A 26,138-nucleotide genomic window follows, 5' to 3' on the forward strand; every position below is an offset into this window, starting at 1 on the left:
CCATCCTCCCACAGCAAACTATGAATCTGCACTGCGCCACGCCGTCAAGATCCGTCGCCATCAGTGTGTAGGATGAATCACCGCTCCACCAAAGAATCCGTCCTCTGGGCCCTCGATCACGTGTGTACCTCCAAGAATGACGCCCCCAAGGGAGGAACGACACCAGAGCGCCGCCGTCATCCGATCATCCGATCTAGGGTTTCCCCCCGGAGGTAGCAGAGAGTGGCCTTGAACTTCTCCACGGCGATGCCTTCAAGAAGGGAACGACGCAGATAGCGCCGCCACCGCTGGCCTTAGCAGACGCCGAAGGCAAGTTTTCACCCAGATCAGTTCGAAGGGATCCAACTCTCGTGCACGGGCCGCCCTCACCACCAGCACGACCAGGCAGAACCCTGGAGCACCGGCAGATCAGCGAGCCGCCGGCACCACCGCATCCAGATCGCCGGGCACGCCGGGCCACCGCCATCCAACGTGCCGTCCGGGTCAGAGACGGAGCCGCCGACCGCGCACGCCGGAGCGCCGCCGCCTGCACACGCCGGAGCGCCGCCGAGAGCCCAGCGCCTGCCACCGCTTGCCGAGGGCCACCGCCGCGCACCCCGAGCGGACTCCCACGCACACCAGGGGAAACCGCGAGTGTGAGCCTTGCCGTCGCCCCCAAGCTCGCGCCGGCGCGCCCTGCCTCCAGCGTGCCGCCAACAACCTCCACGATCCGCCCACGCCTGATCCAGCGAGTCGTGGGAGAAGAGATCCCGCCGCCGCCGACGCTGACCGGGCTTTGCCTGGTGGCGGCGAGGAGGAGAGGTCGGGGGAGGGACGAGGACGCGGCGGCGCTAGGGTTCCCCCCGGTCGCCGCGCAGGGGCGACACGGGAGGAGTCGGGAGGAGGTTCCAATAAAATTGACCAATGTATGAGGAATATTTTGAATGTAGTCCTAATGAATAAGTGCATATGGAAGAGAGAAAATAAACAAGAAAAAAATCATTTAGTCTTTACAATTTATAAATATTTTCCTTGCAATATTCAATCAATGGGGTATAAAAATGTCTTGAGATGATATTTTTAAGATACTATTGCAATGCAATTTTGAGAGTTACACAGAATGCAAAACCAGATGCCCAAAAATGGACTTCATTTTAGGTTTTCTTTTCGCTGCCAATGTCATTTTGTATGCAGTACCACAAAAATCCTTGCACGAATATAAGTTTCCAAACTACTCATTAAAAAACATTACGTGTAAATGCAAAGCATTTCTTCTGTACCAAGCAACATTTCGGAGAAGCACTTTGTACAGGGCTCAACATGGTGAAGTTACTCTTTATTTAAGGAGGTCACGTGGTTATTATGCATGTTTCCTTTGACATAATTGAATCTACAATGCTGCAAATTCATGTTTTTTTTATTAACATCACTTTGGCCTAGATAGCTATTATTTCCTGCTTCTCATACAAGTTTTTGACTGCTCCGCAAATTTCATCATCATAAGTGAATTTCCCAGTGATAATTGCTAGAACTCCTATCATCTCCATCTACCTTAATAATCAGACCGGCAAAGGTAGATCCATCGGATTGCATGCCGTGTTCTGTGTATTTGAAAGATATCCAGTGCATTCTACTCTTCTTCATACAGTGCTTACACGCTGCATCATCAAAATATTAAATTTGTAGACGAATATAATTACATATATATTAATTTGGTGCTTTCTCCTCTGGTGCTTCCATTCCATGCTATACATCAGAATATGAAAGTTGTAGACGCGCTCGATCTCCTGATGGGTGAGATGCTAAGCGATGCCAGCCGCTTTACGTACGTCTCTCCCAGGCTCGATCTCCCACACAGATGCTATACCCACATGCACGCAATGCATAGGGATGCGAGCAACACCTGAGAGGCTGAGAATCTTTCCTCCATGCCACGTCCTATAAATCCCCATGCAACAGAGCCATGCATCTCATCAAACTCACGGCTAGCTACCCACTAGCCGCGCCACACTTATTGAACTTACATAAGCTCAGGCAGGTAGCAATGGCCAGGAGGGGGGCTTTCTCCATGGGAGTGGTGGCCGCCGCTGCCGTGCTGGTGGTGCTGTGCGCCGCCGTGTCGACCGCCGCGCAGCCTCGCCCCCCACTGCCGAAGAATTCCCGCATGATCACCCCTGGGCGGTTCGGGAGGAGGAAGCAGGTGCTCACCTGCGACGAACCAAAGGACGGTTACAGCCCCTGCGTCGCCACCTGCGACAGCCGCTGCCCCAACGAGTGCATCGTCATGTGCCCAGGCTGCAAGACCTACTGCCGTAAGCATACTAATGTGCCTGCATAGATTAGTTAATTAATTGAGGTGCATCAATTAATTAGTTAACTTTTTGTTCAAGTGTGCGACTTCTACCCTGGTGTCTCCTGCGGTGACCCCCGCTTCACGGGGGCCGACGGCAACAACTTCTACTTCCATGGTAAGAAGGACCAGGACTTCTGTGTCCTCTCCGATGCTGACCTCCACATCAACGCTCACTTCATCGGCAAGCGCAACCCCACTATGAGCCGTGACTTCACATGGATCCAGGCTCTGGGCATCCGCTTCGCCGACCACCGCCTTTACATGGGTGCCCAGAAGACCACCAAGTGGAACAACGACGTCGACCGCCTCGAGTTGACCTTCGATGGAGAATCGATCAACATCGCTGCAGACATCGGGGCAAAATGGCAGTCCACTGCCATGCCTGGCCTGACCGTCACGAGAACCACCGTGACCAATGGCTTGAGCGTCCAGCTTAAGGGTGTGTTCGACATAATGGCTAAGGTGGTGCCCATCACGAAGGAAGACTCACGCGTCCACAACTACGGCATGACGGAGGACGACAGCCTCGCGCATCTGGACATCGGGTTCAAGTTCTACGACCTCACCGGCGATGTTCACGGTGTCCTCGGCCAAACCTACCGCTCTGACTACATCAACAAGTTGAGCGTGAGCGCCAGCATGCCTGTGATGGGTGGCATAGCCAGCTACATATCCTCTGACATCTTCGCCGCTGACTGCAAGGTCGCTAGGTTTGGTCGTAGCGCCGGCATCTCCATGGTCACCACCGCGGCGAACTAAACTATTTCTCAAGACAACATCACTCTGATGTAATTGGCCTACTGATGATGGATATAGGCCCACAAATAAAATAATATGTGACAAGTACAATTTTTAACATTGTTTTGTACCAAAAATCAACAACCTTCCAAGGAAAAATGAAATGAACTTTGAAGCTGCAAATTATAATGGTGCTTTCCTATCTGTTCATTTTTATGTTATAATATGTGATGCGATGGGCAGATTGCTCTATAGTTGTTCTCCTGCCCTATTCTAGTTCCTTTTTTAGGGTTCCCCTATTCTAGTTCTGTTACTGAATAATAACAATACACGAGTCAAGAATGTTGAATGTCTCCGTCGAGCATTGTAAGGCCATGTACAATGTAAGGTATTTCAGGGAGGTTTTTGAGAAATAAACCATTTTTTCTTCGAACTTTATTTGTAGAGGGTAGATGCTTAATTAGGCTCCTCTCCTATAGAGATAAGCATTGTTTCTTCAGAAAGCTCGGTTTATTTTACTATGCACTTTGCATTGGACAAGGCCTAAGTGTCATGGGCATGGGTCGTGCTTAATTAACTTGTTATAATTGTAATTATTATGTGTAGAAGTAAAGATGAAGTCAATTGTTTCCAGTGACTCCATGATGTGATAAAGAGATCCAACGACATATGCCCATGACACTTAGGCCTGAAAAAAATTGTTTAGGAAACCGGACCAATTTTTGTCATTTTCATGCAATGGTATAAGTTAGTGTAGAAGTTTTTCAATGGCCAACGGATGAGTCAACGGTTATCACTTCACCTCAAAATCTGACCCATTCTCTCTTCTTTGCTGGTCCGGTTGAGCTACCGGAACTTATTACGACGATGTGCTGGTATCTATGGTGGCAACGGAGGCAACTTGTCCGAGCTGAGGACATATTATCACCTGAGAGAACTGCACCGGCTGTTATTGCCCTGGCTCCGAATTTTGCGCGTGCGGCGGAGGTAAAGATTGTACCAAAAGTAAACAAGTTGCCGCGCTTTCTTTCTAGACAGAAAATCTTAAATGTGGACACATCCTTTTTCGAGGGCGATTATGTAGGGTCGTGCGGAGCTGTAATCCATGATCATCGGGGGAAATTTATAACGGCATCTACGGCAAGGTTGGAGCATGTAGCTGATGTGTTTTCGGTAGAAGCAGCTGCTTTAGCGGAAGGATTGAAACTGGCAAGGAATACTGGGTGTTCTAACCTAGTGGTCAGATCGGACAATAGTACAGTTATTGATGCCATGAACTTCAATGAAGGCTATTCTATGGTTGCGGCGCCGGTTGCTTGATGATTGTCGAAGTATTTTACAAGATTTTGGGAAGGTGACTATTGAGCATTGTATTAGAGAGTCAAATTTTGTAGCTCATGAATTAGCTAGATGGGGACGTGATAAAAATCCATCTTTTTGGGTTGATGCCCCGCCGGAGTTCATTGTTAAACTGTTAGCAGATGATGTAACGGTCATATGATTAATAAAGTTTGCCTTCCCATAAAAAAAACCTAGACTTTTCTTCGGAGATGGTCCGGTTTCTAAGAAGTCTATGTGACAACTCGGAGAAGATGACATCATCGTGACACAACAAATGGACGAGAGAATATATTCAGCAAAAGCTCATGGAGGACATCACATTGTTCGTTAAATATACCTAGTCTCATCCGGATGATTTGTATTTGAAAAACTGAAACTATCACCGAAAACAGATATGCAGCAAAACAAATGGACGAGACTGGATATATTCAGCGGTGATGTGAACTTACACAAAAGACCATCTAAGAGATGTAAAAAATAGAAAAAAGGAAATTGCACGATAAATTATGTGATGTGTAATCCATACATTTTTTTGCCTTCACACCTAGCAAATATTTTGTCACCAATTTTTAGAAGAACGAGTTTCTGCCCATCATCTAAATTTTGTGATTTACTTTATGGTCAGGGCCGTCTTATATTATTCAATGGGGGTAACAATCGAATATGTTTAATTGGATACTGAATTCTACTCCCGATGTGACATGCACTCGCAAGAACAGTACATTCAATGAAAATACTCGCAACGAGAAAAACAAATGAAATTTGTTCGGGCGTAAACATGCTCGAGTGTTCTATCTAGATGCAAAATTGTATAGGTTCAACTTTCACAATTTTTTTGGTGATGTCTCTTCCTGTGGTGCTTCCATGCAACAACGAAATGTAAAATTTGTAGAAGAATCTAATTACCTACGTACGCGCTGGATCTCATGATGGATGCGATGCTACGCGATGCCTGCCGCTTTACGTGCGTCCCAGGGTCGATCCCTCACATGCATATCATGCATTGGGATCCGCGCAACACTGATCAGCATCTTTCTTTCCCTCCCTGCCACGTCCTATAAATTCCCATGCAACACAGCGATACATCTCATCAATCTCACCGCTAGCTACCCACTAGCCACACTGATCATCTAAGCTAGCTAGCTCAGGAAGGTAGCAATGGCCAGGGGGTCTTTCTCCATGGGAGTGGTGGCCGCGGCGGCCGTGCTGGTGGTGCTGTGCGCCGCCGTGTCGGCCGCAGCGCAGCCTCGTCCCCCACTGCCGAAGAACTCCCACATGATCACCCCTGGGCGATTCGGGAAGAGGAAGCAGGTGCTCTCCTGCGACAACCCCAAGGACGGTTACAGCCCCTGCGTCGCCACCTGCGACAGCCGCTGCCCCAACGAGTGCATCGTCATGTGCCCAGGCTGCAAGACCTACTGCTGTAAGAATATTATCTTACACACAAACTAGTTAATTCGGGTGCTTCAATTAATTAGTTAACTTTTTGTATAAGTGTGTGACTTCTACCCTGGTGTATCCTGCGGTGACCCCCGCTTCACGGGGGCCGACGGCAACAACTTCTACTTCCATGGCAAGAAGGACCAGGACTTCTGTGTCCTCTCCGATGCTGACCTCCACATCAACGCTCACTTCATCGGCAAGCGCAACCCCACCATGAGCCGTGACTTCACATGGATCCAGGCTCTGGGCATCCGCTTCGCTGACCACCGCCTCTACATGGGTGCCCAGAAGACCACCAAGTGGAACAACGATGTCGACCGCCTCGAGTTGACCTTCGACGGGGAATCGATCAACATTAATGCTGATATTGGCGCAAAATGGCAGTCCACCAACGTTCCTGGCCTCACAGTCATGAGGACCACCGTCACCAATGGCGTGAGGGTCCAACTTAAGGGTGTGTTCGACATCATGGCTAAGGTGGTGCCCATTACAGAGGAGGACTCCCGCGTCCACAACTATGGTGTGACGGACGACGACACACTCGCACATTTGGACATCGGGTTCAAGTTTTTCGACCTCACCAACGATGTTCACGGTGTCCTCGGCCAGACCTACCGCTCTGACTACATCAACAAGCTCAGCGTGAGCGCCAGCATGCCTGTGATGGGTGGCGTAGCCAGCTACGTCTCCTCCGACATCTTCGCCACCGACTGCAAGGTTGCTAGGTTCGGTCATAACGCTGGCATCTCCATGGTCACCACCAGGGCCAACTAAACTATTTATCAAGACAACATCACTCTGATGTAATGGGCCTACCAATGATGGATATTGGCCCAGAAATAAAATAATATGTGACAAATGTAATGTGTAGCATTGTTTGTGCCAAAAATGAACAACCTTCCAAGGAAAAAGATAAACATTCACGATGCAAATTGTAATGGTGCTTTCCTATTGCTTATGTCATGGGAATGTTGGATCTCTCCATCGAGTAGTAACAATTCATGAGTCGAGAATGCTGAATCTCTCAATTAGCTTTGCAAGTGTCATAGGACTATATAACTATATATGACAGTTTGCTGTTCAATGAACTTGTTATAATTGTAATTAATTTGAGTAGTAAAGATGAAGCCCATTATTTCTAGTGACTCCATGAGTGTTGTGATGGAGAGACATATTACTTTGGTGATAACTCCATTTTGTCTCTCTGTCTCCATTTGCGGATGGTTATCCAAAATTCACCAATTTGTTAAAATTCAAGATGCATTTGAAAAGAGGGAATTTACAGAAATTGCATTTCATATGAAGTCATAGGAAGACTGGGTATGAGCCATGGTTCCATCAACAATGGGCTAGACTCCGGTTGAACCTAAATTTAGATTCGATTCCGGCCCAGTACACGCACGTTAGGCCTAGGTACGTTGTGGTGAAAGAAAAGAGTGACTAACTCCAGCCCACCTATACACTAGGCCCAATTCGCATACAAGAAAGAAGATAGAGTGTGTTCTTGTGTTGCACATGTGGTCTCTATGGGTTTCCCCCAAAACATTATCAATCATTAAAGCAAGCTGATTCTTCCCAGTTTTGCATTACAACAACGCCGCTCTCTCTGTTCCTTTCCGAAGTCAAGAGCACATGTGTATTCATCGCCAAAGCTTTCCTACATGCAATTGCCTTGGTACCCCTCCTCTTCCCATCCGAGGGCCTCGGCGGTGGCAAGAGGTGTTGGGACCCATCCATCTCATTTTATTTCCATTCGCCTTTTGTTTCCCTAGCAACATTGACAATGTCAGCCCTCTCTATCTCAATGACGTGTTAATAAGGTCTCTCTAGTCCCTCCCTATCTCAACGACGTCTGATCCACCGTCGATGTAGAGCCTGTGAGAATTGGTGTGTCTTTCAAGGAGAGCTATTGGTTGGCTATTTGTGCAGCGACTACGCCATCTTCTTTCGGTTGTTCTCCGACATGGTCCGGTTTCTCTAACATCTGAAATGGTGGTAATGGATTGCAATCTTGTATTGCGCGTGGTGATACTCCAGCCGAAGTTGCTTTAGCGATTTCTTGATCGCATCTCAAGGGGCAAGGCGAGTGTCTATTGTCATCTTCAAAGTGTGGTATGACGAAGGCGTTTGTAGGTGTCTCTTTCCTTTACTGCTGGTTCGGTGCAATTTTAGGCGCACAATCAAAGGAAGAACAATACTAGTGTGATTTTCAATGTAGTTTTGTTTTTTACTGGTCGTTCTGTGTCTAGTAATCTGTCCATTATACTGTCTATTGTTTTCTTGATATTTATATCAGATCTAAGATGTTTCTTGGTGTCTTTTCTTAAAGAAAATAAACCAAGCAGATTGTTTAGAAGAAGGTGGTTTCAATGGGGTTTGACCTTGGATCTCGTCGTTGCAGGCATGCAGCTGACCCGAGGCCGTCGACGGAGGTCGCAACTGGCGCGGGCCGGCACGTTGAGTCGACTTACAAACAGCTAGCTGTAAGTTGGGCCCTGGTCTTCGAGGCCGGCCGGAGAGAGCGGGAGCAACAAGCTGGCTAGAACAGCATGCAAGCGTACGCCACTAGGTCGATCGTAACGTAGCTCGGCCGCGCTAGCTTGCACCGTACGTGATTTTTTAATTTCTCGATGAATCCACATGCATGCATGCAGCTGGAAAGCAGCAGACCCTAGCTATTTCATGTGGGTTTGTAGCCAGCCGGTCAACGCCTACTGTACGCCAGGGACGATGCTTGAAACCCAGTGCACGCATGGTAACATGCACAAAAGAAAGTCAACCGATAACGTGTTATTTTTTGTAAGGAAATAAATTAACGTAGCTGTGTTGTCGGTCACCACCTTTGTCTCCCCCTACGCCACTTCACCTCCACTTCACTGCACTTCCGGCTAACTCCGGCCATCCCGGCCCCAAAGTCGCACCCTTCCATCTCCAATATAAGAATCCCTCTGCTCCACCTACAATGTACACAGATCCCACCCACACACATCGTCCATTATCCACCCACCCATAGATTCACCCAGCATACACTTGGCTACATTTAGCTAGCTAGCTCTCGTCGGCGACGATGGCGGGGAGGCGGCAGGCAGCCTGGTGCCTGGTGGTCATCGCTCTGGCGGTGACGCTGGCGGTGGCGTCGGCGCAGCCCGTGCAGCCGAGGGTGGGCGGGCCGGGGAAGAAAGGCGCCAAGATGCCGCCGGGCAAGTTCGAGACGGTGACGTTCGCCAAGAACAACAAGCGCAAGTACGAGGTGGCCTGCACCGACAACCGCGGCCCGCCCTGCGTCGTCTCCTGCCCCAAGACCTGCCCCAACAAGTGCCTCGCCTTCTGCGAGTACTGCATGACCTTCTGCAGTAAGTTCTACGCTCTTTTTCTCCTTTCGGTTCCAAATTCCAATCGTTTCAAGTCTTCATTTCTATATATTCCATTTAACCCAAATCTATAGACAGAAGGAAGAACATGCTAATAATGTCTGCTGCATCAATAATAGACTACCAGATGAATCTAACGAAACTACGGCATATCATGCAGTGTGCGACATGTTCCCGGGCACGTCGTGCGGGGACCCACGCTTCACGGGCGGCGACGGCAACACCTTCTACTTCCACGGCAAGAAGGACCAGGAATTCTGCATCGTCTCCGACAAGGACCTCCACATCAACGCACACTTCATTGGCAACCACAACCCCGATATGAAGCGTGACTTCACGTGGGTGCAGGCCCTCGGTGTCACCTTCGTCCATGGCGGCGCCGACCACCGTCTCTACGTAGGTGCCAAGAAGGTCGTCGAGTGGGACGAGGAGGAGGACCATGTTCAGATCACCCTCGACGGGGTGCCCGTGGAGGTGGAGGCCGGCAAGAATGCCCAATGGGTCTCTAGGGCCATGCCGGGACTCTCCGTCACTCGCACCGACACGGTGAACACCGTCGTCGTGGAGCTCGACGGCGTGTTCAGCATATCCGCCAATGCCGTGCCCATCACTGACGAGGACTCCCGGATCCACAACTACGGGAAGACCGAGAAGGATAGCCTCGTGCACCTCGATCTCGGGTTCAAGTTCCACACCCTTACGAATGCGGTGGACGGCGTGCTCGGCCAGACCTACCACTCAAACTACATCAGCAAGGTCAATGTCACGGCCAAGATGCCCATAATGGGCGGCGCGCCCAAGTACCTCTCGGCCAGCCTCTTCTCCACAGACTGCACCGTCTCCCGGTTCCACCGTAATGGTGACGCCGCCATCGAGACGTTCGCCTCATAAACCATTGGTTCATGGATCTACACGAGAAATAAACAAATATCAACCGTAAGGGAGTGCAATCATCTCCATCATGCTGTTGTGGAGTATATATGCGTGAATCTCACACGATTAAGGTTGTGAAATAAGTTTCAAGTCAATAATTGAAGCAAAGTGTATACCATGTTAGTAACTTAACATTTTTTAAGAAGAAGAAAAAAAATCATTGTTCTTACATACTACCTTGAGCCTTGCCTTTTTTGTTTTGTTTTGCGATAACCTTGAGCCTTTGCCTTTTTTGCACAACACTCTAGGCTTTATTGATTAATGATCAAGGGAATACCATCGCAAAAAAAAACAAATGATCAAGGGAGTACAAATAGGATCGTACGGCTGACCAAGCCACGTATGTCTACCTTCATCTAAAGATGATGCAAACCTAGCTAGGTCGTGGGCTTCATAATTAGAGTCTCTTTTTTCATGAACAAAGTTGCCGAGGTAAAGAAAAGACCTAAGAGTTGTTATTTCCTTGGTGGCCGCTTCATATTTCGCTCCCACCCTTGCTGCAATGTCGTTGATGACATTAAGACAATCCGAGGCAACTTGCACATTCTGAATATAAAGGTCCATGGCAGGGGCAAGACCCTCGCGACAAGCCAACACTTCCAAAGTGACTGGATCCTTCACTTCCGAAAGAACCAAAGTTGATGCTCCAACGCCATGTCGGACGGAGGGAATTGCCAAACACTAGAACTAGCAGGTTGGACCAACATCACAGATAGCCTCGGTGCTCTGATGGACCGCAATCCTTCCAGCTCCAATATGTATCGTTTAACAAACTTATGGCTGGAAAAGGGGCTCTGAAGAATGCCCTCAATTTTGAAGAATGCCCTCGTGGATCGCTTTCCCCCGTGCCATCCAAATCACCCAAAGCGTGATCATTATGCGTGTAAGTTGTGCATGTGGAAGAGTAACAAACATGGTGAAAAGGCATGCCTTTGGGTTTACTTCGGTGGTCAACATCACAAGCTCCAAAGGTTGCTTATCGGACAATACCCAAACACAACGCGCCATAGAAAACTCAACAAGGGATTATCACCAGGAATCTTCAGCACCACAGAGCGAGCAGGAACTTGACGCACTCGTACTTCTGCGTAGGCGTACATTCTCCGAAGGAAGTGAAACATGGGCAAGTCACCACATGAACATATGCAACTTCGAATGAACATCAACTTTTCCATAACTTCCACCATCCAACTTTATCTTCATTTTTTGTTAGATGGTATGGAGAGTTATCATCGGAGGGTAGGATGTATTTTTTTAGGGACTCATCCGGAGAATTGGGGATGGTTCTTCCACCCACATCTATGACCAAAACGGGCTCCAGAGGGACGAGCTTATGAGGCCGTTGTTATCCCTAGTGCATAATCCCCAGATGGTAGTCAACGATCTCACTGATGCTACGATGGGGAACTGGGACAGGAGTCGAGTCCATCAAATTTTCTTGCAATCTGACGCTATTGTGATCCTCAATATTCCTCTATGCACTAGTGGGAAACAAGATTTTTGGTCTTGGAATTTCAAGCGCAATGAGTGGTTCTCACCACACTTGGCCTACCACATGCTGGTAGATACGAAGAGGTGCAGGAACCCTAGAGCCTTTGTCGAGCTTGCCAATGTACCACTAATCGTAGTTGGGCTTGGACCTGAATGTTGCAGTGTGAGACTCCAGACCAATCCAATGTAAAGAAGGAGACTTCTTCTCTCTAGGACTCCCCCAAATCTGTGGCTCGAAACAAGCGGCCCATAATTAACAGAGACATCTCCTCCACTGGTGAGAGCAAAGATGATGTCCTCGATGACTGTGTCGTCTCCTCATACATGCTACTAGCACTTTGGCCTATGGGTATGTATGATCGGGCACGTACTCCTCGTGCAATGAAGGAAGAAATAAGATACATACCCTATTGCTCTCTATCCGGTTCTATTCAAAATTGCAACCAAAGCTAGCACTAACAGACTTCAGATTCTTATGGATGAGATTATAAGGTCTGAGCAAAGCGTGTTTGTACCAGGACATTTAATTACCAACAACGTCCTGGTGGCGTGTACGGGAGTATACATGCAATGAAGAAGAGGAAAAAATGTAGGAAAGCTACTTATGCGGTGAAACAAGATATGCTCAAAGCATATGATCGGGTCGATTGGCACTACTTGGAAGCCATGTTCACTAAGTTTCGCTTATGTGATAAATTTGTGCATTTGATCATGAAGTGTGTTTCGTCAGTAAGGTTCTATGTTAGGGTGAATGGCACACTATGCCCATTCTATACCCCATCCGGGACTCCGACAGAGCGACCCAATGTCTCCCTTTCTTTTTCTTATCTGTGTCAAGGGGTTTACCTCACTGAAGAACAACTTTGTGTGGGAGCTCATATTGATCATGCAATTCATGTGAGTGTTTGATTACCATGGGTTAATCATCTACTCTTTGTAGATGATAGCCCAATTTCCTTAGTGCTCAGTTGACAAGCACAAATCACTTGAATGAGATTCTACATATGTATGCTGAGTCCTCAAGACAAGCTATGAACAAGGATAAAAGCTCCATATATTTCCAATCCAAATACCTCCAAACCAGCCCGGGAAGCTATGAAACGGGAGTTGTGGATTCATATTGAGGCTCTCTCTGAACTATCTTGCCTTGCCGATGGCGGTCGGTTGGATCACTAGTGGCTCCTTTAATTTGATCACTTTGGCGAAAGGAGTCGGGACAACATGCAGCCATGCAGGGTTGGGCTGAGCATTATCTTGCATGTGCAGGAAGGGGAGTTTTTGCTGAAATTGGTATACAGGGCATCCCTGCCTACAAGATGTCATGTTCTGCTTACGAAGAAGGTTTGCAGGCCGCTCGCGTCTTCCATGGTGAGATTTTGAAGCAGTTACATCGACAGACGATCCTTACATTGGTTGTCATGGGAAAGACTCACAACACCTAAGGTTCAAGGCGGGATGGAGTTCAAAGAGTTTGATAAACTCAATTTGGCGTTCCTGGGTAAACATAGCTAGTGCATTCCAACCCATTTGGATTCTTTATGCTCACGAGTTGTGAAGGGGAAATACTTCCCTGAAGGTGATTTCATGCAGGCCCATGCACCCTCATTGATATCTGCAACATGGAAAGAAATCATCGGTTGTTGTTCGACATTTGAGATGGGGCTTGTCAAATGTGTTCACAGCGGCAAGACCATCTCTATTTCGAATGACCGTTGGATTCCTACGAAGACAACTCTTAAGCCAATGGAACGACAAGGTAATGACCCTCTTGAGCTCGTCCATGATCTTATTGATACTCAAGCGAGAGGATGGAATGTTGATCTAGTTAGATGAAATTTTGTTGCACCTAACGCCGAGGCAATCCTGAATACCCCACTTTGGGCAGGCGGTGAAAAGGATTTTTTTGGCATGGGCTTTAGAGCGGTCTGGTGAATATTCTATAAAATCGGCTTATCATGCTCTTGCGAATCAGAATTTGCATCGTGTTCTATAGAAGGGACGATAGCGGCAACTTCAACGTCAAACAAACATATATGGACCACTCTATGGAAGCTTGTGGTCATCCCAAAAGATTGGGTTTCTTGGTAGCGAGTACTTTGGGGGATTATTCCTAGTTATGCCACCATGAGATATAGACATATCAGAACAACATCCTTATCTAACCTCTGCAAATCAGAAGAGGAGGATCTAATGCATGCTCTAGTTCACTGTTCACATGCAAAAAGTTTCTGGGAAGCGGCAAAGGAGGTTCTTGGTCTGAAGCTTCCACGTTTGCATCCAGATACTTGGTCAAGAGACCTGGTGGTTGACATCATGTTTTACAAGTCGGATTGATGCAAGCTATAATTACCATCATGCATCGATCTGGAATACCTGAAATTGTTGAACTCACGACAAGGAAGGTTATGCCCCTATGTCGGCAATAAAGCGGGCGAGGCATGATTCGGCTTTGCATGAAATTCCGAGAGATAATTGTAGCATTCAGTGTGGTTAGTGTTGACGTCCACCTGATATTGGATAGGTCAAGATCAACACAGACAGAGCTATCAACATCATGACACAGATGGGAGCACCGGGTGGCACTATCTGCTCACACCTTTCATTCATAGGGGGCCTGGTGCAAAGCCCCTTGCTAGTGTCACCAATCTGTTTATTGCCAAAGTGCACGCATTGCGAGAGGGAGTTATTTTCCCTCAACTTAGAGGGTTCTCGCATGTGCTCATGGATGTCGATTGTTTAGAGGTCGTTAATCTCTGGCCATCCCATCACAATACCAAGTCCTTGTTGACGCCTATCTTCGATGAAATTAGGCAAAGAACTTCGAATTTTGCTTCTTTTTGGGTTCAACATGATTCCAGAGATGCTAATGGCCTTGCGGATCTTTGTGCTAAATGTGCCATTTCGTTGGTATTGTCAGAGTGTTGGATGGAGGAATGTCCATCCTTCCTTCGACGAATGTCCCCCCTTCCTTGTAAGCGGCCACTTGGCTGATTGTAACCAAATTTTCTCTCAAGCAATAAAGATGCTAAGTTTCGCGTTAAGAAAAGGGCAGTACTCCCTCCTTTTCGGTTTATAGGGCTTATCTCACTTTTTTCATTTTTTCGATTTGAAGGGTTCATCTCCATCTCCTTTTGAGATTCCAAGGCACATTAAATCTTTGCATGCAAGAATTAAAAAGGAACTCACCAATGTATGCAATGCTACTACTTATCTAGTGGTCAAGAATGCATGCATTGCCATTAATCCCAATTAATGCATCAATTTAGTTTGGATAGTTTTGTAAAGTACGAGATACATTCCTCTACTCATCATGTGCCTAACTGAAAAAGATAGGCATATGCGTGGTCTATTTTAATGATACCCATCTCTTTTAATTAGTCTTTTCTAAAAAAATCTCTCGGCCTCCTCGCCCGTGTCCTACTACACTGATGTCATCGCCCGCGTGGTTCCTTTCAGCTTTTTCTTCCGCGTCTTACTACACTGACGCCGACATGACACACACTGAATTTCTCTTCCTCGTCCTATACAAGAGTGCCCTCCTATTCGTCCCTTTTCTCTGCGGAGGCGACCGCGCCAATGCTGGTCGCGTTGGACGCGAAGCCGCGACCACCATCCAGCACAGTCGTCGAGGCACTCTAATGTAACTGTGTCATGTGGCTGTTAACCCTTAATCATGTCCAATGTATACAATCAGACACCGTGTACTTGTATCAGCCCAGCCAACCCAGGCAACCAAACGCTAGGCAAAATTTGATCCCGCAATGCAGCCAGCCTACATGCATGTAATCAAACGATGTGCAGATCATGATTATTTGTCTGATGCCTAACTAGGACAAGTATGCAAGGAGCAAAAAGATGCAGGTAACCAAACATGTCCATTTTTTAAAAAATATGGTAATTGTACCGGGCGAATGTTCGCTGTAGGGGAGATGGTAAGCGGACCATCTTTGTTGGCAGTTTTAGTTGTAAAACAAGACCAAACGACGGTAGATTTTAAACAAAGATTTGCCTTCTCGGGGAGAAAATTCCATGTCGCTGAAGAAACTGCCACCTCTCCCCACTCCCTCAACTAAAACTGCCACGGAATCGTGAAGCAACTTGTGGTTGGTTGGTTAGAGCAATTCTAGCAGACCTCGCATCCCGCCGACCCGCAAAACGCGTTTGCAGTTCGCGCAAAACAGCTTTTGCGGGCCGGCTCGGGCTGGCACAGATGCAGAACCCCAAAACGGATCCGTAAAAAGGTATATTCGTGGAATATGTTATTTTATGGGTTGGCTATGCGGGCTCTGCTCTTTGCGCCGCTGCATCCCGCATATCATCAGCCCGCAAAAATCAAATCCAACATAATTCAACAATCGAAAACAAACTGAATTATTCAATCGAACATAAAACAATAATCATCCGCATTACAATTAATTATTCAAATCACCGTAGCAAACTTAAATAATGCAAATACAAAACTTAGTCACTTGTCATGAATACAAATACAAATGAATACAAAAATTAGTCACTGTCCAGCCCTTTGCCAATGGTGCTCAATGAGATCTTCCTGAAGTTAAAAGTGTGTGTCAGCATTTTCAATCTCCTTGTATGTCTGAAGAAAAGCTCTAATGCGGTTTGGGTCTCTTGCTGGTTTGACACGGCTACCCACATTGTCGTAAAAGAATCCTAAGTTCATTCCTCTCTCATTTTCAAGAATCATATTGTGCGGAATAACACAGCATGTCATGATGTTCTTCAAGGTTTTCTTATCCCAAAAACGAGCAGGACCACGGACAATGGCAAACCTAGATTGCAAAACACCGAATGCTCTTTCAATGTCTTTTCGGGCTGCCTCTTGCACCCTTGCAAATTCACATTGTTTTTTTTGTTTTGGATTCTTTGATGCTCTTGACAAATATGCACCAAGGAGGGTATATACCATCTGCAAGATAGTACCCCTTTGTGTATTCATGCCCATTGATAGTGTAGTTGCAAGCAGGAGCATCACCACTAGCAAGCCTAGCAACACAAATGAGAGTGTTGCAAAACATTGATATCATTGAGAGTGCCCGGCATACCAAAAAAGCAATGCCAAATCCATAAATCCTCGGATGCAACGGCCTCTAGCACAATTGTTGCATCACGAGACTTGCCACAATACATTCCTTGCCAAGCCTTGGGGCAATTTTTCCAATTCCAATGCATACAATCAATGCTACCTAGCATGCCAGGCCAACCTCTCCTCTCATTAGCCGCCATCAATTTCTTTGTGTCATCTTCATTGGGTGCCCGAAGATACTCAGGACCAAAGACACGGACGATCACTTTCGCAAATCTACGCATAGACTCAATTGTGCTATCTTCACCAATGCGAAGATACTCATCGGCATAGTCAGCCGGAACGCCATATGCAATCACCCGTATCGCTGCGGAGATTTTTTGATATGCACTAAATCCCTTTAAGCCCGCGGCATTTCTTCTTTGGGTAAAATACCGGCAATTTGCCTCGCAAGCTTCAACAAGTTTCACAAAGAGGGATCGGCGCATTCGGTACCTTCTGCGGAAGAGGTGTGCAGGATAGGTAGGATTCTCCGCAAAATAATCTTGCATCAACATCTCGTTCCCAAGATGGCGATTCCGAGGAATGCACAGACGCCCGACAGTAGATCCTCGTCTCCTCTTCCGGTATACTTGTCTTCATGCTCCTTCACGGCAAGCGCCATGACTAATGTTAGCTGCCGAAAGGTCGCAAGCATGGTCTCCACATCCGAGTCGTCCGAATCGGATAACAAGAACTTCTCGCACGGGGTCAACTCAATCTACACGCACACCGCCGCGTCAATCTACCACACAGCTCGCAAAAATCACAAAAAAGAGACTAACCGGTGGCGGGTGATCCCGGGCGGCGACGAGGGGGGTGCGCTTGTCGGTGGTCGGTCCCCAGCGGCGGCGGCGACGGGGGGAGGCTCTTCTCGCCGGATCTGGAGGGGCGGTGCAGCGGACCGGCGCGGGAGGGTGTGGGCGGCCCCGCGGAGCGATTCCGCCCGCAGATATGGCCGGAATCGCCGGCGGCGGGTGGGCGGAAGCAAGGGCCGGCGGCGGCGGAAGGAGGGGGAAAAGAGCGCGGGGCTGAAATGTCCCTCCCGCTAACTGCTTCTCTGTGATGCATGGCACCGCAGCCGCGGGGGCGAAACCCGCGTTTTCCCGGGTTGGGGTCGGGAATTTGCCGTGCCCCCTAAAAAATTTTGCGGGCCGGGGCGGGATGCGGGGTCTGGTCGGGCAGGCTTTCCGGCCCGTACCCGCATTTTGGCGGTTATTTTGCGGGTCGGAGCCGGATGCGGGGTCTGCTAGAGTTGCTCTTAGGAGGACAGTGGTATTCCAGCAAACCAGGGTTCACGTGGTTATTCCTGGGTTTATTCCAGACTTCTGGTGATGTTCGTTCAGTGAGAGGACACGTTTCCATCGACTGTGAGGCACCTATAATGACTTCGTAAAATCTCAATATGCTATGCCGGCACAGTCTCTTCGAGGTGCTCTATACGTGCGTGTGTTCATAGAGATGAGTGTATGCTCGTGTATGTGAACGACTTTAATTTTAATGTGTTAAGAAAACTGCGAGGAAATCATTCGCGAATGCCCCTCTCTCTGGCTAAGGGGTCCAAAATAAATAATGTTATCAGCTTGGAAACATTGGCTAAGATAAGATTCTTTTTGATTGGTATATACATACGTGGATGGATATGGTGCTTCCCACACAAAAATCCCCTTCCAAAAATCTCGTGCCGCCCGCCGCCGGACGAATCGGAGCGCGGCGCCGCCGGGTAGGGAGCAAGCCTCCGACCTCCTCGACAGTGTCGACACCCGGACCTCACCTAGCCCCTGGAGCTTGTCGGCGAGCCGGGCGCTGGGCCAACCACAAGGCAGCGCCGCCGGGTTCGGCACGAGACGGCCGCCGGGTTCAGCGCCAAGGTTCTCACCGTTGGGTGCGCGAAGGTACTATCCTCTGCTTCCATTTTTCTTCAGAAGCAATCATAACCAATTATTCACTGATAAGATGCGACTGAGATCCCGATATCTTCTCATGAAATCATTTCACTGAAAACAAAGGGCTCTATGAACTGAATTCACAGAATAATCAAGACAGATTGAACCGTATTAACACTGGTATATGTTGGTGCCTGGGAATATGGTTGAACTAGAATTTTAGTGTCACTCTTGTTGTACCTGGACCCTACGAAAGTGTGGCCATTTAATGGCATGTTCTAGCTTCGAGAGCGATGAAATTGTAACCTTTTATTCTAGTTGCCATGTGATTCCAAGCCTCACACTTTTGTTTTTCTTATTCACACGACGCAATTGTGCGATCTCAACTTCTACAAGCACAGTGCTGTGGAACTGTTCTGAAACCAGAGGGGCGTATAGTATGCTGGGGATGGCTTGTATTGTATCTTCTTCTATAGGACCGGTTTCTGAATGTTTACAAATACAGGCAAATTGCACAGTATGCGGTTCTATTTTCCGTTGAACTGAAAGTCTGAATCCACTTAATGTGCAAAGACCTAGGACCATCAGAGAATCAGTAGTACCATCCATTCTGTTCGAACAGACACATACCCTTAAAGTTACAAACTGCTACTACCTTTTATGAGGCACCAGATATTTCATTGCTTGCGGCAGTTGTTGTGGCTCCATGGCATTCACCTCCCAGGAGTACCTTCACTCTGAATATTCTCGAATTTTTCCAGCTCAAGTGTCATGCTATTTTCTGTTTGCACATGTGTCGCAATTACTTTGTTAGATCAGAGACAGTTCATTTGTCCCAGGCGTACGCTGTTCATTTGTGCGTTTCACCAAAACCAGTTAATGCAAAGTATAGAACTACAACCATCAGAGAAGTGCCAGTATAGAACTACAACCATCAGACTGTATCGTTGAACTGAAACCAGTTAATGCAAAGTATGGAACTGCAATCATCAGAGAAGTAGTGATCAAACTGCTAGCTGTAATGAGGCACCAGCTAAGTCATTGCTTGCTGCATTGGTTGTTATTTTGCATTTATTTCCAGGAACTACCTTTGGAGATGTTCTTTACTTTACTAGCTTGGACACCATGCTATTTGCCTATGTGTTACAGACTTACAGACTTAACAGTTACCATGTTGTTACATGATCTCCCTTTCGTTTGCATTTCTGTTTTGCTAGATAACCCTGGATTTTGAGCTAGATGCAGCCTCTAAATGCAGGGAAATAATAGCTTGTATGTTTTCTGTAGAACCGGGTTTTGAGTGTTTACAAATACAAGGAAATGTGCAGTATGCTGTTCTATTTTCCGTTGAACTGAAACCACTTAATGTGCAAAGGCCTAGGACCATCAGAGAAGTAGTACCATCCACTCTGTTCACATAGACGCATACCTGTAGGGATACAAGCTGCTAAGTGCTATGAGGCACCGCACCACATATTTCATTGCTTGCTGCAGTTGTTGTGGTTCCATGGCATTAATGCCCCAGGAGTATGTTCACTATGAATATCCTCGAATTTTACTACCTCAAGTGTCATGCTATTCCCTATTTACCTATGTGTCACAGTTCCTCTGTTACATCAGAGAAGGTACATGTGTCCCAGGAGTATGCTGTTCGTTTGTATGTTGAACTGAAAGCAGTTAATGCAAAGTATAGAACCATCAGAGAACTAGACAAGTGTCGGTATCATCGTTCTGTTCACATGCCTGTAGGGATACAAACTGCTAGCTGTAGTGAGGCACCAGGTAAGGCATTGCTTGCTGCATGGGTTGTTATGTGTCATTTACGCCCAGGAACTACCTTTGGAGTTGGAGATGTTCTGGAATTTACTAGCTCAGGGCTCAGGCACCATGCTATTTTCCTATGTGTTACGATACCATGTTACATGACCCCCCTTTGGTTTGCAGTTCTACTTTGCTGGATAACCCAGGGTTTTGAGCTGAATGCAGCCTTTTAATCCACAGGCAGTAAATCCGCTACATTCCAAGCGATGCTATTAATGCATCATTTATAGTAACATCCTGGTAATCTTACTTTGAGTATATATGTTTTGCAGACCCAGGCGACCAAGATACGCAATAGAGTATTCCAGTGGATCAGGAATCTACACCACCATTTTTTTCTCCTCCATCTTGGACTGCAGTTGTGTGTTGCGAGCTCAGATGGCAGAGCTGGTGGCCACCATGGTGGTCGGGCCATTGCTCTCAATCGTGAAGGACAAGGTGTCCAGCTATCTGCTTGACCAGTACCAGGTGATGGAGGGCATGGAGGAGCAGCACAGGGTGCTCAAGCGCAAGCTGCCGGCCATCCTGGACGTCATCGATGACGCCGAGCAGACTGCGTCCCACAGAGCAGGGGCCAAGGCTTGGCTCGAGGAGGTCAAGAGGGTGGCCTATGAGGCTAACGGGGTCTTTGACGAGTTCAACTATGAGGCGCTCCGCCGCTAGGCCAGGAAGAACGGCACTATGGCGAGCTTGGCTTCAATGCAGTAAAGCTCCTCACTACCCACAATCGTTTTTCGTTCCGCGACAGGATGGGGAAGAAGCTGTGCAGGATTGTGCAGGCCATCGAAGTCCTTGTGGCTGAGATGAACGCCTTTGGGTTTAAGTATCAGCAGCAAGCACCAGAGTCCATGCGGTGGAGGCAGATGGACCATGTTATCTTCGATCCGAAGAAAATCATCAGCAGATCGAGAAGCCGAGATACTAAGAATATTGTTGGTACACTACTTGGTCAAGCCAACAATGCAGATCTCTCGGTCGTTCCCATCGTTGGAATAGGGGGCCTAGGCAAGACCACCTTGGCACAGCTAATTTACAATGAACCTGAAATTCAGAAGCATTTCGAGTTGCTGATCTGGGTTTGTGTCTCTGACAGCTTTGATGTGGATTCCCTGGCTAAAAGAATAGTTGCATTTCATCTAGAAAAAGATGTAGTTGAAGCAGCAGCTTCCAAGAAAAGCCCACTGGATAGTCTTCAAGACGTACTAAGCGGGCATAGGTACCTCCTTGTATTGGATGACGTCTGGAACCGAGAAAGTGATAAGTGGGAAAAGCTCAAGGACCGCCTTACACATGGTGCCAACGGCAGTGTGGTTCTGACAACTACTCGTGATGAAGGAGTCGCAAAAATAATGGGTACAGTTAAACCCTATAATCTCGCAGCTTTGGAGGATAACTTCATAAAGGAAATTATCGAGACAAGAGCATTCAGTTTGCAGAAGGAAGAAGAAAGGCCTGCTGTGCTAGTTAATATGGTTGATGAGATTGTGAAGAGATGTCGTGGCTCTCCTTTGGCCGCAACAGCGCTGGGCTCTGTGCTGCGTACAAAGACAAGTGAAGAAGAATGGAAGGCTATATCAAGTAGAAGCAACATTTGCACCGAGGAGTCTGGAATTTTACCAATACTCAAGCTCAGCTACAATGACTTGTCATCACAGATGAAGCAGTGCTTTGCTTTCTGTGCTGTTTTCCCCAAGGATTACGAGATTGATGTAGACAAACTGATCCAACTATGGATCGCACATGGCTTCATCCAGGACCACAAAGAAGTTAGTCCTGAAACCATTGGCAACCGGATTTTCAGCGAGTTGGCCTCAAGTTCATTCTTTGTGGATGTGAAGCAAGGAAAAGCCACATCCTATGAACGCATGGTGGGGGGTAGTTATTACAAACGTACATGTAAAATCCATGATCTTATGCATGATGTTGCGCTGTCTACAATGGAGAATGAATGTGGTTTTGCACCCGAGGAACCAAATCGGATTGAGTGGCTTCCAGATACAGCTCGCCACTTACTTTTGTCTTGTGAAAAACCAGAAATTGTTTTGAATGATTCTCTGGCAAGAAAATCTCCAGCTATTCAGACACTTCTGTGTGATAGTTATATGGAACACCCACTGCAGCATTTATCAAAATATAGCACCTTGAAGGCACTACAGCTCCATACGCGGAGAAGTCCATTCCCCTTAAAATCAAAGCATCTTCATCACCTAAGGTACCTTGATCTCTCAAGAAGTGATTTTGAAGCACTTCCTGAAGATATAAGCATTCTATATAACCTGCAAACATTGAAAATCTCTGGCTGTCAAGAACTGTGTCGGCTTCCAAGACAAATGAAGTATATGACTGCCCTCCGTCACCTCTACAGTCATGATTGTCCAAAGATGAGCAGCATGCCTGGTGACCTCCGGAAACTCTTGTCCCTTCAGACGCTTACGTGTTTTGTAGCAGGCCAGACTAGCTCTGAGTGCAGCAATGTTGGAGAGTTGCAGCATTTAAATCTTGGTGGTCAGCTAGAGCTAAATCAGCTAGAGAATGTGACAGAAGAAGATGCAAAAGCAGCAAATCTCGGAAAGAAGAAGGAACTCCGAGAACTGACATTAAAATGGACTATTGGTTCTAGGGATGATGCAAGGGTGCTTGAGTGTGTCAAGCCTCATGATGGCCTGCAGTCTCTAAGGATAGAATCCTACGGAGGCACCACATTTCCAACATGGATGGCTATGTCGCGAAACATGGTTGAAATCCATCTTTCCTATTGTAAAGACCTACAATGGCTATTCAGTTCTGGTGCATCCTTCAGTTTTCCAAATCTGAAGGAGTTTACACTTCGAGGTCTGGAATGTTTGGAGGGATGGTGGGAATCAAGTAACATGGAACAAGGAAAAGAGGCAGTATTTCCTCAGCTTGAGAAGTTGCATATTCTTGACTGTGCAAAGCTGACAACATTACCAGAAGCAACACTGCTTGGAGAATCTTACGGTAGAATGGAACGGCCAGCATTTCCTATGTTGAAGGTTCTCGAATTGAGATACTTGAGGAGCTTTAAGAGATGGGATGCAGTCGAAGGACCTCAAGGAGCAGAGATAATGTTTCCTCAGCTTGAGGAGTTGTATGTTGCACACTGTGGAAAAATCAAAGCATCATCAGGACAACAAAAGGTTTGTCCAAAGCTGACAATAAAAGCTGAATCACCAAAGCTACGTGTTTTAGAGATGCAGGGCAGTGAGGAAGAGATGTTCCTGTGGATAGCTAGAAATGTGACTTCACTGACCAATCTGAAGCTGCAGAACTGTGAAGGCTCGGAAACAACCTCGGCAGCAGCGGCTGATAATAGTTTGACACAAGCGATGAGCGCCATGGAGAATTGGAAACATCACGATTTCCCTCTGGCAGACATGGAGTTAATTGGCTTTAAGTCAGGCGTAACAGAGCTATGTGCAAGCTTTGTACAGCCCCAACGCTTGTGCATCAATGATTGTGCCGCACTTGTCCACTGGCCAGAGAAAGAGTTCCAAAGCTTGGTATCCTTGAGGAGTCTGAACATTATGTCCTGCGAACAACTGGTTGGATGCGCAGCCGAGCCATCAACAACAACATCAGAATCCTCGAGTCAGCTCCTGCCACGCCTGGAGTCTCTCAAGATATATGGCTGTACGAGTATGGTAGAGGTCTTCAGACTCCCCGCGTCCCTGAGGAAGATGACGATTCGCGATTGCGCGAAGCTCAGGTCCATATTCAGCAGGAGGCTGCAGCAGCAGGGACAACCATCAGCATCATCTATCGTTCAAGGCTCACCAACTGTATATTCAGAGGTGCTCCCATGCTTAGAAGAGATAGACATACGTGGCTGCGACGGATTAACAGGGGCCCTTGATCTTCCCCCATCCCTCAAGCACATCAGCGTTTATCGGTGCGGCGGGTTGAGGTCAGTGGAATCTCACTCGGGAGAGTTCCCGTCGCTGAAGGGCCTCTCCATCGGGCTCTGCGAGACCCTGTCATCCCTACCGGATGGCCCGCGAGTGTACCCGTCTCTCAGAGTGCTCAAGGTCTATGACTGTCCTGGTATGAAGAGACTCCCTGCTTGCCTGCAGCAACGCCTAGGCAGCCTCGAGGGGGTAACTCTAGATGCCCATCATCAAGGTCAGTGTCCTCTATTTTAGCTGTTGCATTTCAGCAATAAATTCAGACATCCCCCCTTTTTTTCTTAGTTCCTTACAGATATACTACCGCTACTCCTAGAGCTGGATTTATTGCTCCCTCCAGCTAGCGAGATACCTAACTAAAAGAATCGTGTCTCAGTTTTTCCATGTAACAGCAAACATGTGTTGCGAAGGCATGTACAAGTGAGTATCATTTAATTGTTTGATATGAATGGTAATAAGTACTGCAAAACCCAAAATCAGAGCAGATGTCCTTCTCATGTAAATCCTTTGTTCCTCCAGCACACACTTTAATTTCATTGTAAACTTTGATGCTACGTTAATACTTAGAAATTTTCTCATGACATCATTTGTGACCAGGACCTATTCTGTCGAAGCCCAAGACATGGATAAATGGCATCTGCAGAGGTTAGTTGAGCTGCCGACATGTGTGTGACACCATCACCGTGTGAAGCTATCAAACAGTGGCAGGAGATGATGATGCCCCATACATATATTTTGAGTTACGGTGGAACTGTTTCCTCACACACAACCTAGGTGGAGTAGGACTCATGTCTGGATAAAGTTGGAGTATTTCGCGCTTTATGGCAAGAATTCCGTGACACTTGGTTTAGGTATGTCTCTGCATTTCTTGTTCCAAATAAGTTTGCCATGACGTTTATACGTCTCCTTCAGTATTGTTTCAGTCAGAGCTAGTATGTATAGAACTGACCTGGAACGTTCATATTTGTGTGCTAATTCTCAGTATATATACAACTCCTTTATCTTGGACTTGCTGGTCCAGGATTTACCTCCTGCTAGCCTTGCAATTGATTCCTGCATGACGTGTACAGCTATTGTCTTACTTTCTGAAAGAGAAAAGGTGCTTGAACAACGTTCTCAGAAAAAATGTACATATTATCCTTAATTGCGATGAAAGTAGGCAAAATATTTGAAATTCTCAACCAAATGCAGGGAGTAATATTAGTTTTATTTGCTCAATTTTCATCGCAGCCTAATTATTTTCTTTTCTGCATCATCAGGGCATCCATCATGTCGTCATCTCTGTTACAAGAGATATCCATTTGCTGGGATGCTACATGATTTCTGTTTTGCTAGGAGAAATTTGTGAGAATGTCACTGGTCTCCTGTCGAACTCTGGCACGTGCCTCCTGTGACGACCCATGGCCGGGGATGGCCGGCCTGAGCTCCACCTCTGCCCCCCTCCGATGTGCTGTTTGTCAGTGGTTTCCTCCTTGATATTTGGCCATGACAAGCGTATCATTCAATTATGTTGCTCACCTATGAAATATTGGCAAGGACTTTGGGCTTCTAGTGTAAGGTTACAGCCCCACAAAAAAAAATCCCCTTCCCAGAATCATTTTTTCTGAATGCGGTAAGGTTGTCGCAATGGCACATTGAGGGGTTAAAAAGTGGAATATACTCTGGTGAACTATCATAATATTATTAGGTTTCCAAAGATGTGGTAATAAAATTAGGGGTTTAATATTTTTTGGTAGCTGATATTTTCTTCCAATGATGCTTATTTTACCGTCTGATTAG

The 26,138-nt window shown here is 47.0% G+C and overlaps 4 protein-coding genes across 5 annotated transcripts; all 4 read left to right on the forward strand.

The window, feature by feature from the left end:
• The first annotated feature begins 1,969 nt into the window (after positions 1 to 1,969).
• Positions 1,970 to 3,253, forward strand: LOC123075895 (uncharacterized). The gene is made up of 2 exons (XM_044498398.1): positions 1,970 to 2,291; positions 2,370 to 3,253. Exons 1-2 carry the CDS (start codon positions 2,024 to 2,026, stop codon positions 3,089 to 3,091), a joined length of 990 nt encoding a protein of 329 aa, XP_044354333.1. The 5' UTR covers positions 1,970 to 2,023; the 3' UTR covers positions 3,092 to 3,253.
• A 2,263-nt stretch (positions 3,254 to 5,516) lies between these two features.
• On the forward strand, positions 5,517 to 6,995 carry LOC123075896 (uncharacterized). Its single transcript, XM_044498399.1, has 2 exons — positions 5,517 to 5,834; positions 5,907 to 6,995. Exons 1-2 carry the CDS (start codon positions 5,570 to 5,572, stop codon positions 6,626 to 6,628), a joined length of 987 nt encoding a protein of 328 aa, XP_044354334.1. The 5' UTR covers positions 5,517 to 5,569; the 3' UTR covers positions 6,629 to 6,995.
• Positions 6,996 to 8,838: 1,843 nt separating this feature from the next.
• On the forward strand, positions 8,839 to 10,329 carry LOC123075897 (uncharacterized). Its single transcript, XM_044498400.1, has 2 exons — positions 8,839 to 9,207; positions 9,386 to 10,329. Exons 1-2 carry the CDS (start codon positions 8,922 to 8,924, stop codon positions 10,114 to 10,116), a joined length of 1,017 nt encoding a protein of 338 aa, XP_044354335.1. The 5' UTR covers positions 8,839 to 8,921; the 3' UTR covers positions 10,117 to 10,329.
• Positions 10,330 to 18,375: 8,046 nt separating this feature from the next.
• LOC123080937 (putative disease resistance protein RGA4) lies at positions 18,376 to 26,084 on the forward strand. Of its 2 annotated transcripts, XM_044503887.1 has the most exons (6): positions 18,376 to 18,624; positions 20,709 to 21,039; positions 21,105 to 24,576; positions 24,957 to 25,004; positions 25,283 to 25,458; positions 25,619 to 26,084. In XM_044503887.1, the coding sequence occupies exons 2-6, from the start codon at positions 20,815 to 20,817 to the stop codon at positions 25,751 to 25,753; spliced, it is 4,056 nt and encodes a 1,351-aa protein (XP_044359822.1). In that variant the 5' UTR covers positions 18,376 to 18,624; positions 20,709 to 20,814; the 3' UTR covers positions 25,754 to 26,084. The 2 variants fall into 2 exon arrangements, 1 of the variants encoding a protein (XP_044359822.1); XR_006438592.1 differs by lacking the exon at positions 25,283 to 25,458 and having other exon boundaries at positions 20,709 to 24,576; positions 24,957 to 25,210.
• Positions 26,085 to 26,138: the final 54 nt, after the last annotated feature.

The sequence above is a fragment of the Triticum aestivum genome, chromosome 3D, assembly GCF_018294505.1.
Source record: "Triticum aestivum cultivar Chinese Spring chromosome 3D, IWGSC CS RefSeq v2.1, whole genome shotgun sequence".
Classification (NCBI taxonomy): Eukaryota; Viridiplantae; Streptophyta; class Magnoliopsida; order Poales; family Poaceae; genus Triticum; species Triticum aestivum.

Coding starts and splice junctions, on each gene's coding strand:
- LOC123075895 (XM_044498398.1), top strand. CDS start 2,024: ATGGCCAGGAGGGGGGCTTTCTCCATGGGAGTGGTGGCCGCCGCTGCC. Junction 2,292..2,369: donor AGGCTGCAAGACCTACTGCC/GTAAGCATACTA, acceptor TTTTTGTTCAAG/TGTGCGACTTCTACCCTGGT.
- LOC123075896 (XM_044498399.1), top strand. CDS start 5,570: ATGGCCAGGGGGTCTTTCTCCATGGGAGTGGTGGCCGCGGCGGCCGTG. Junction 5,835..5,906: donor AGGCTGCAAGACCTACTGCT/GTAAGAATATTA, acceptor TTTTTGTATAAG/TGTGTGACTTCTACCCTGGT.
- LOC123075897 (XM_044498400.1), top strand. CDS start 8,922: ATGGCGGGGAGGCGGCAGGCAGCCTGGTGCCTGGTGGTCATCGCTCTG. Junction 9,208..9,385: donor GTACTGCATGACCTTCTGCA/GTAAGTTCTACG, acceptor CATATCATGCAG/TGTGCGACATGTTCCCGGGC.
- LOC123080937 (XM_044503887.1), top strand. CDS start 20,815: ATGGCAGAGCTGGTGGCCACCATGGTGGTCGGGCCATTGCTCTCAATC. Junction 25,005..25,282: donor GATAAATGGCATCTGCAGAG/GTTAGTTGAGCT, acceptor GTATTGTTTCAG/TCAGAGCTAGTATGTATAGA. Junction 25,459..25,618: donor TACTTTCTGAAAGAGAAAAG/GTGCTTGAACAA, acceptor CTGCATCATCAG/GGCATCCATCATGTCGTCAT.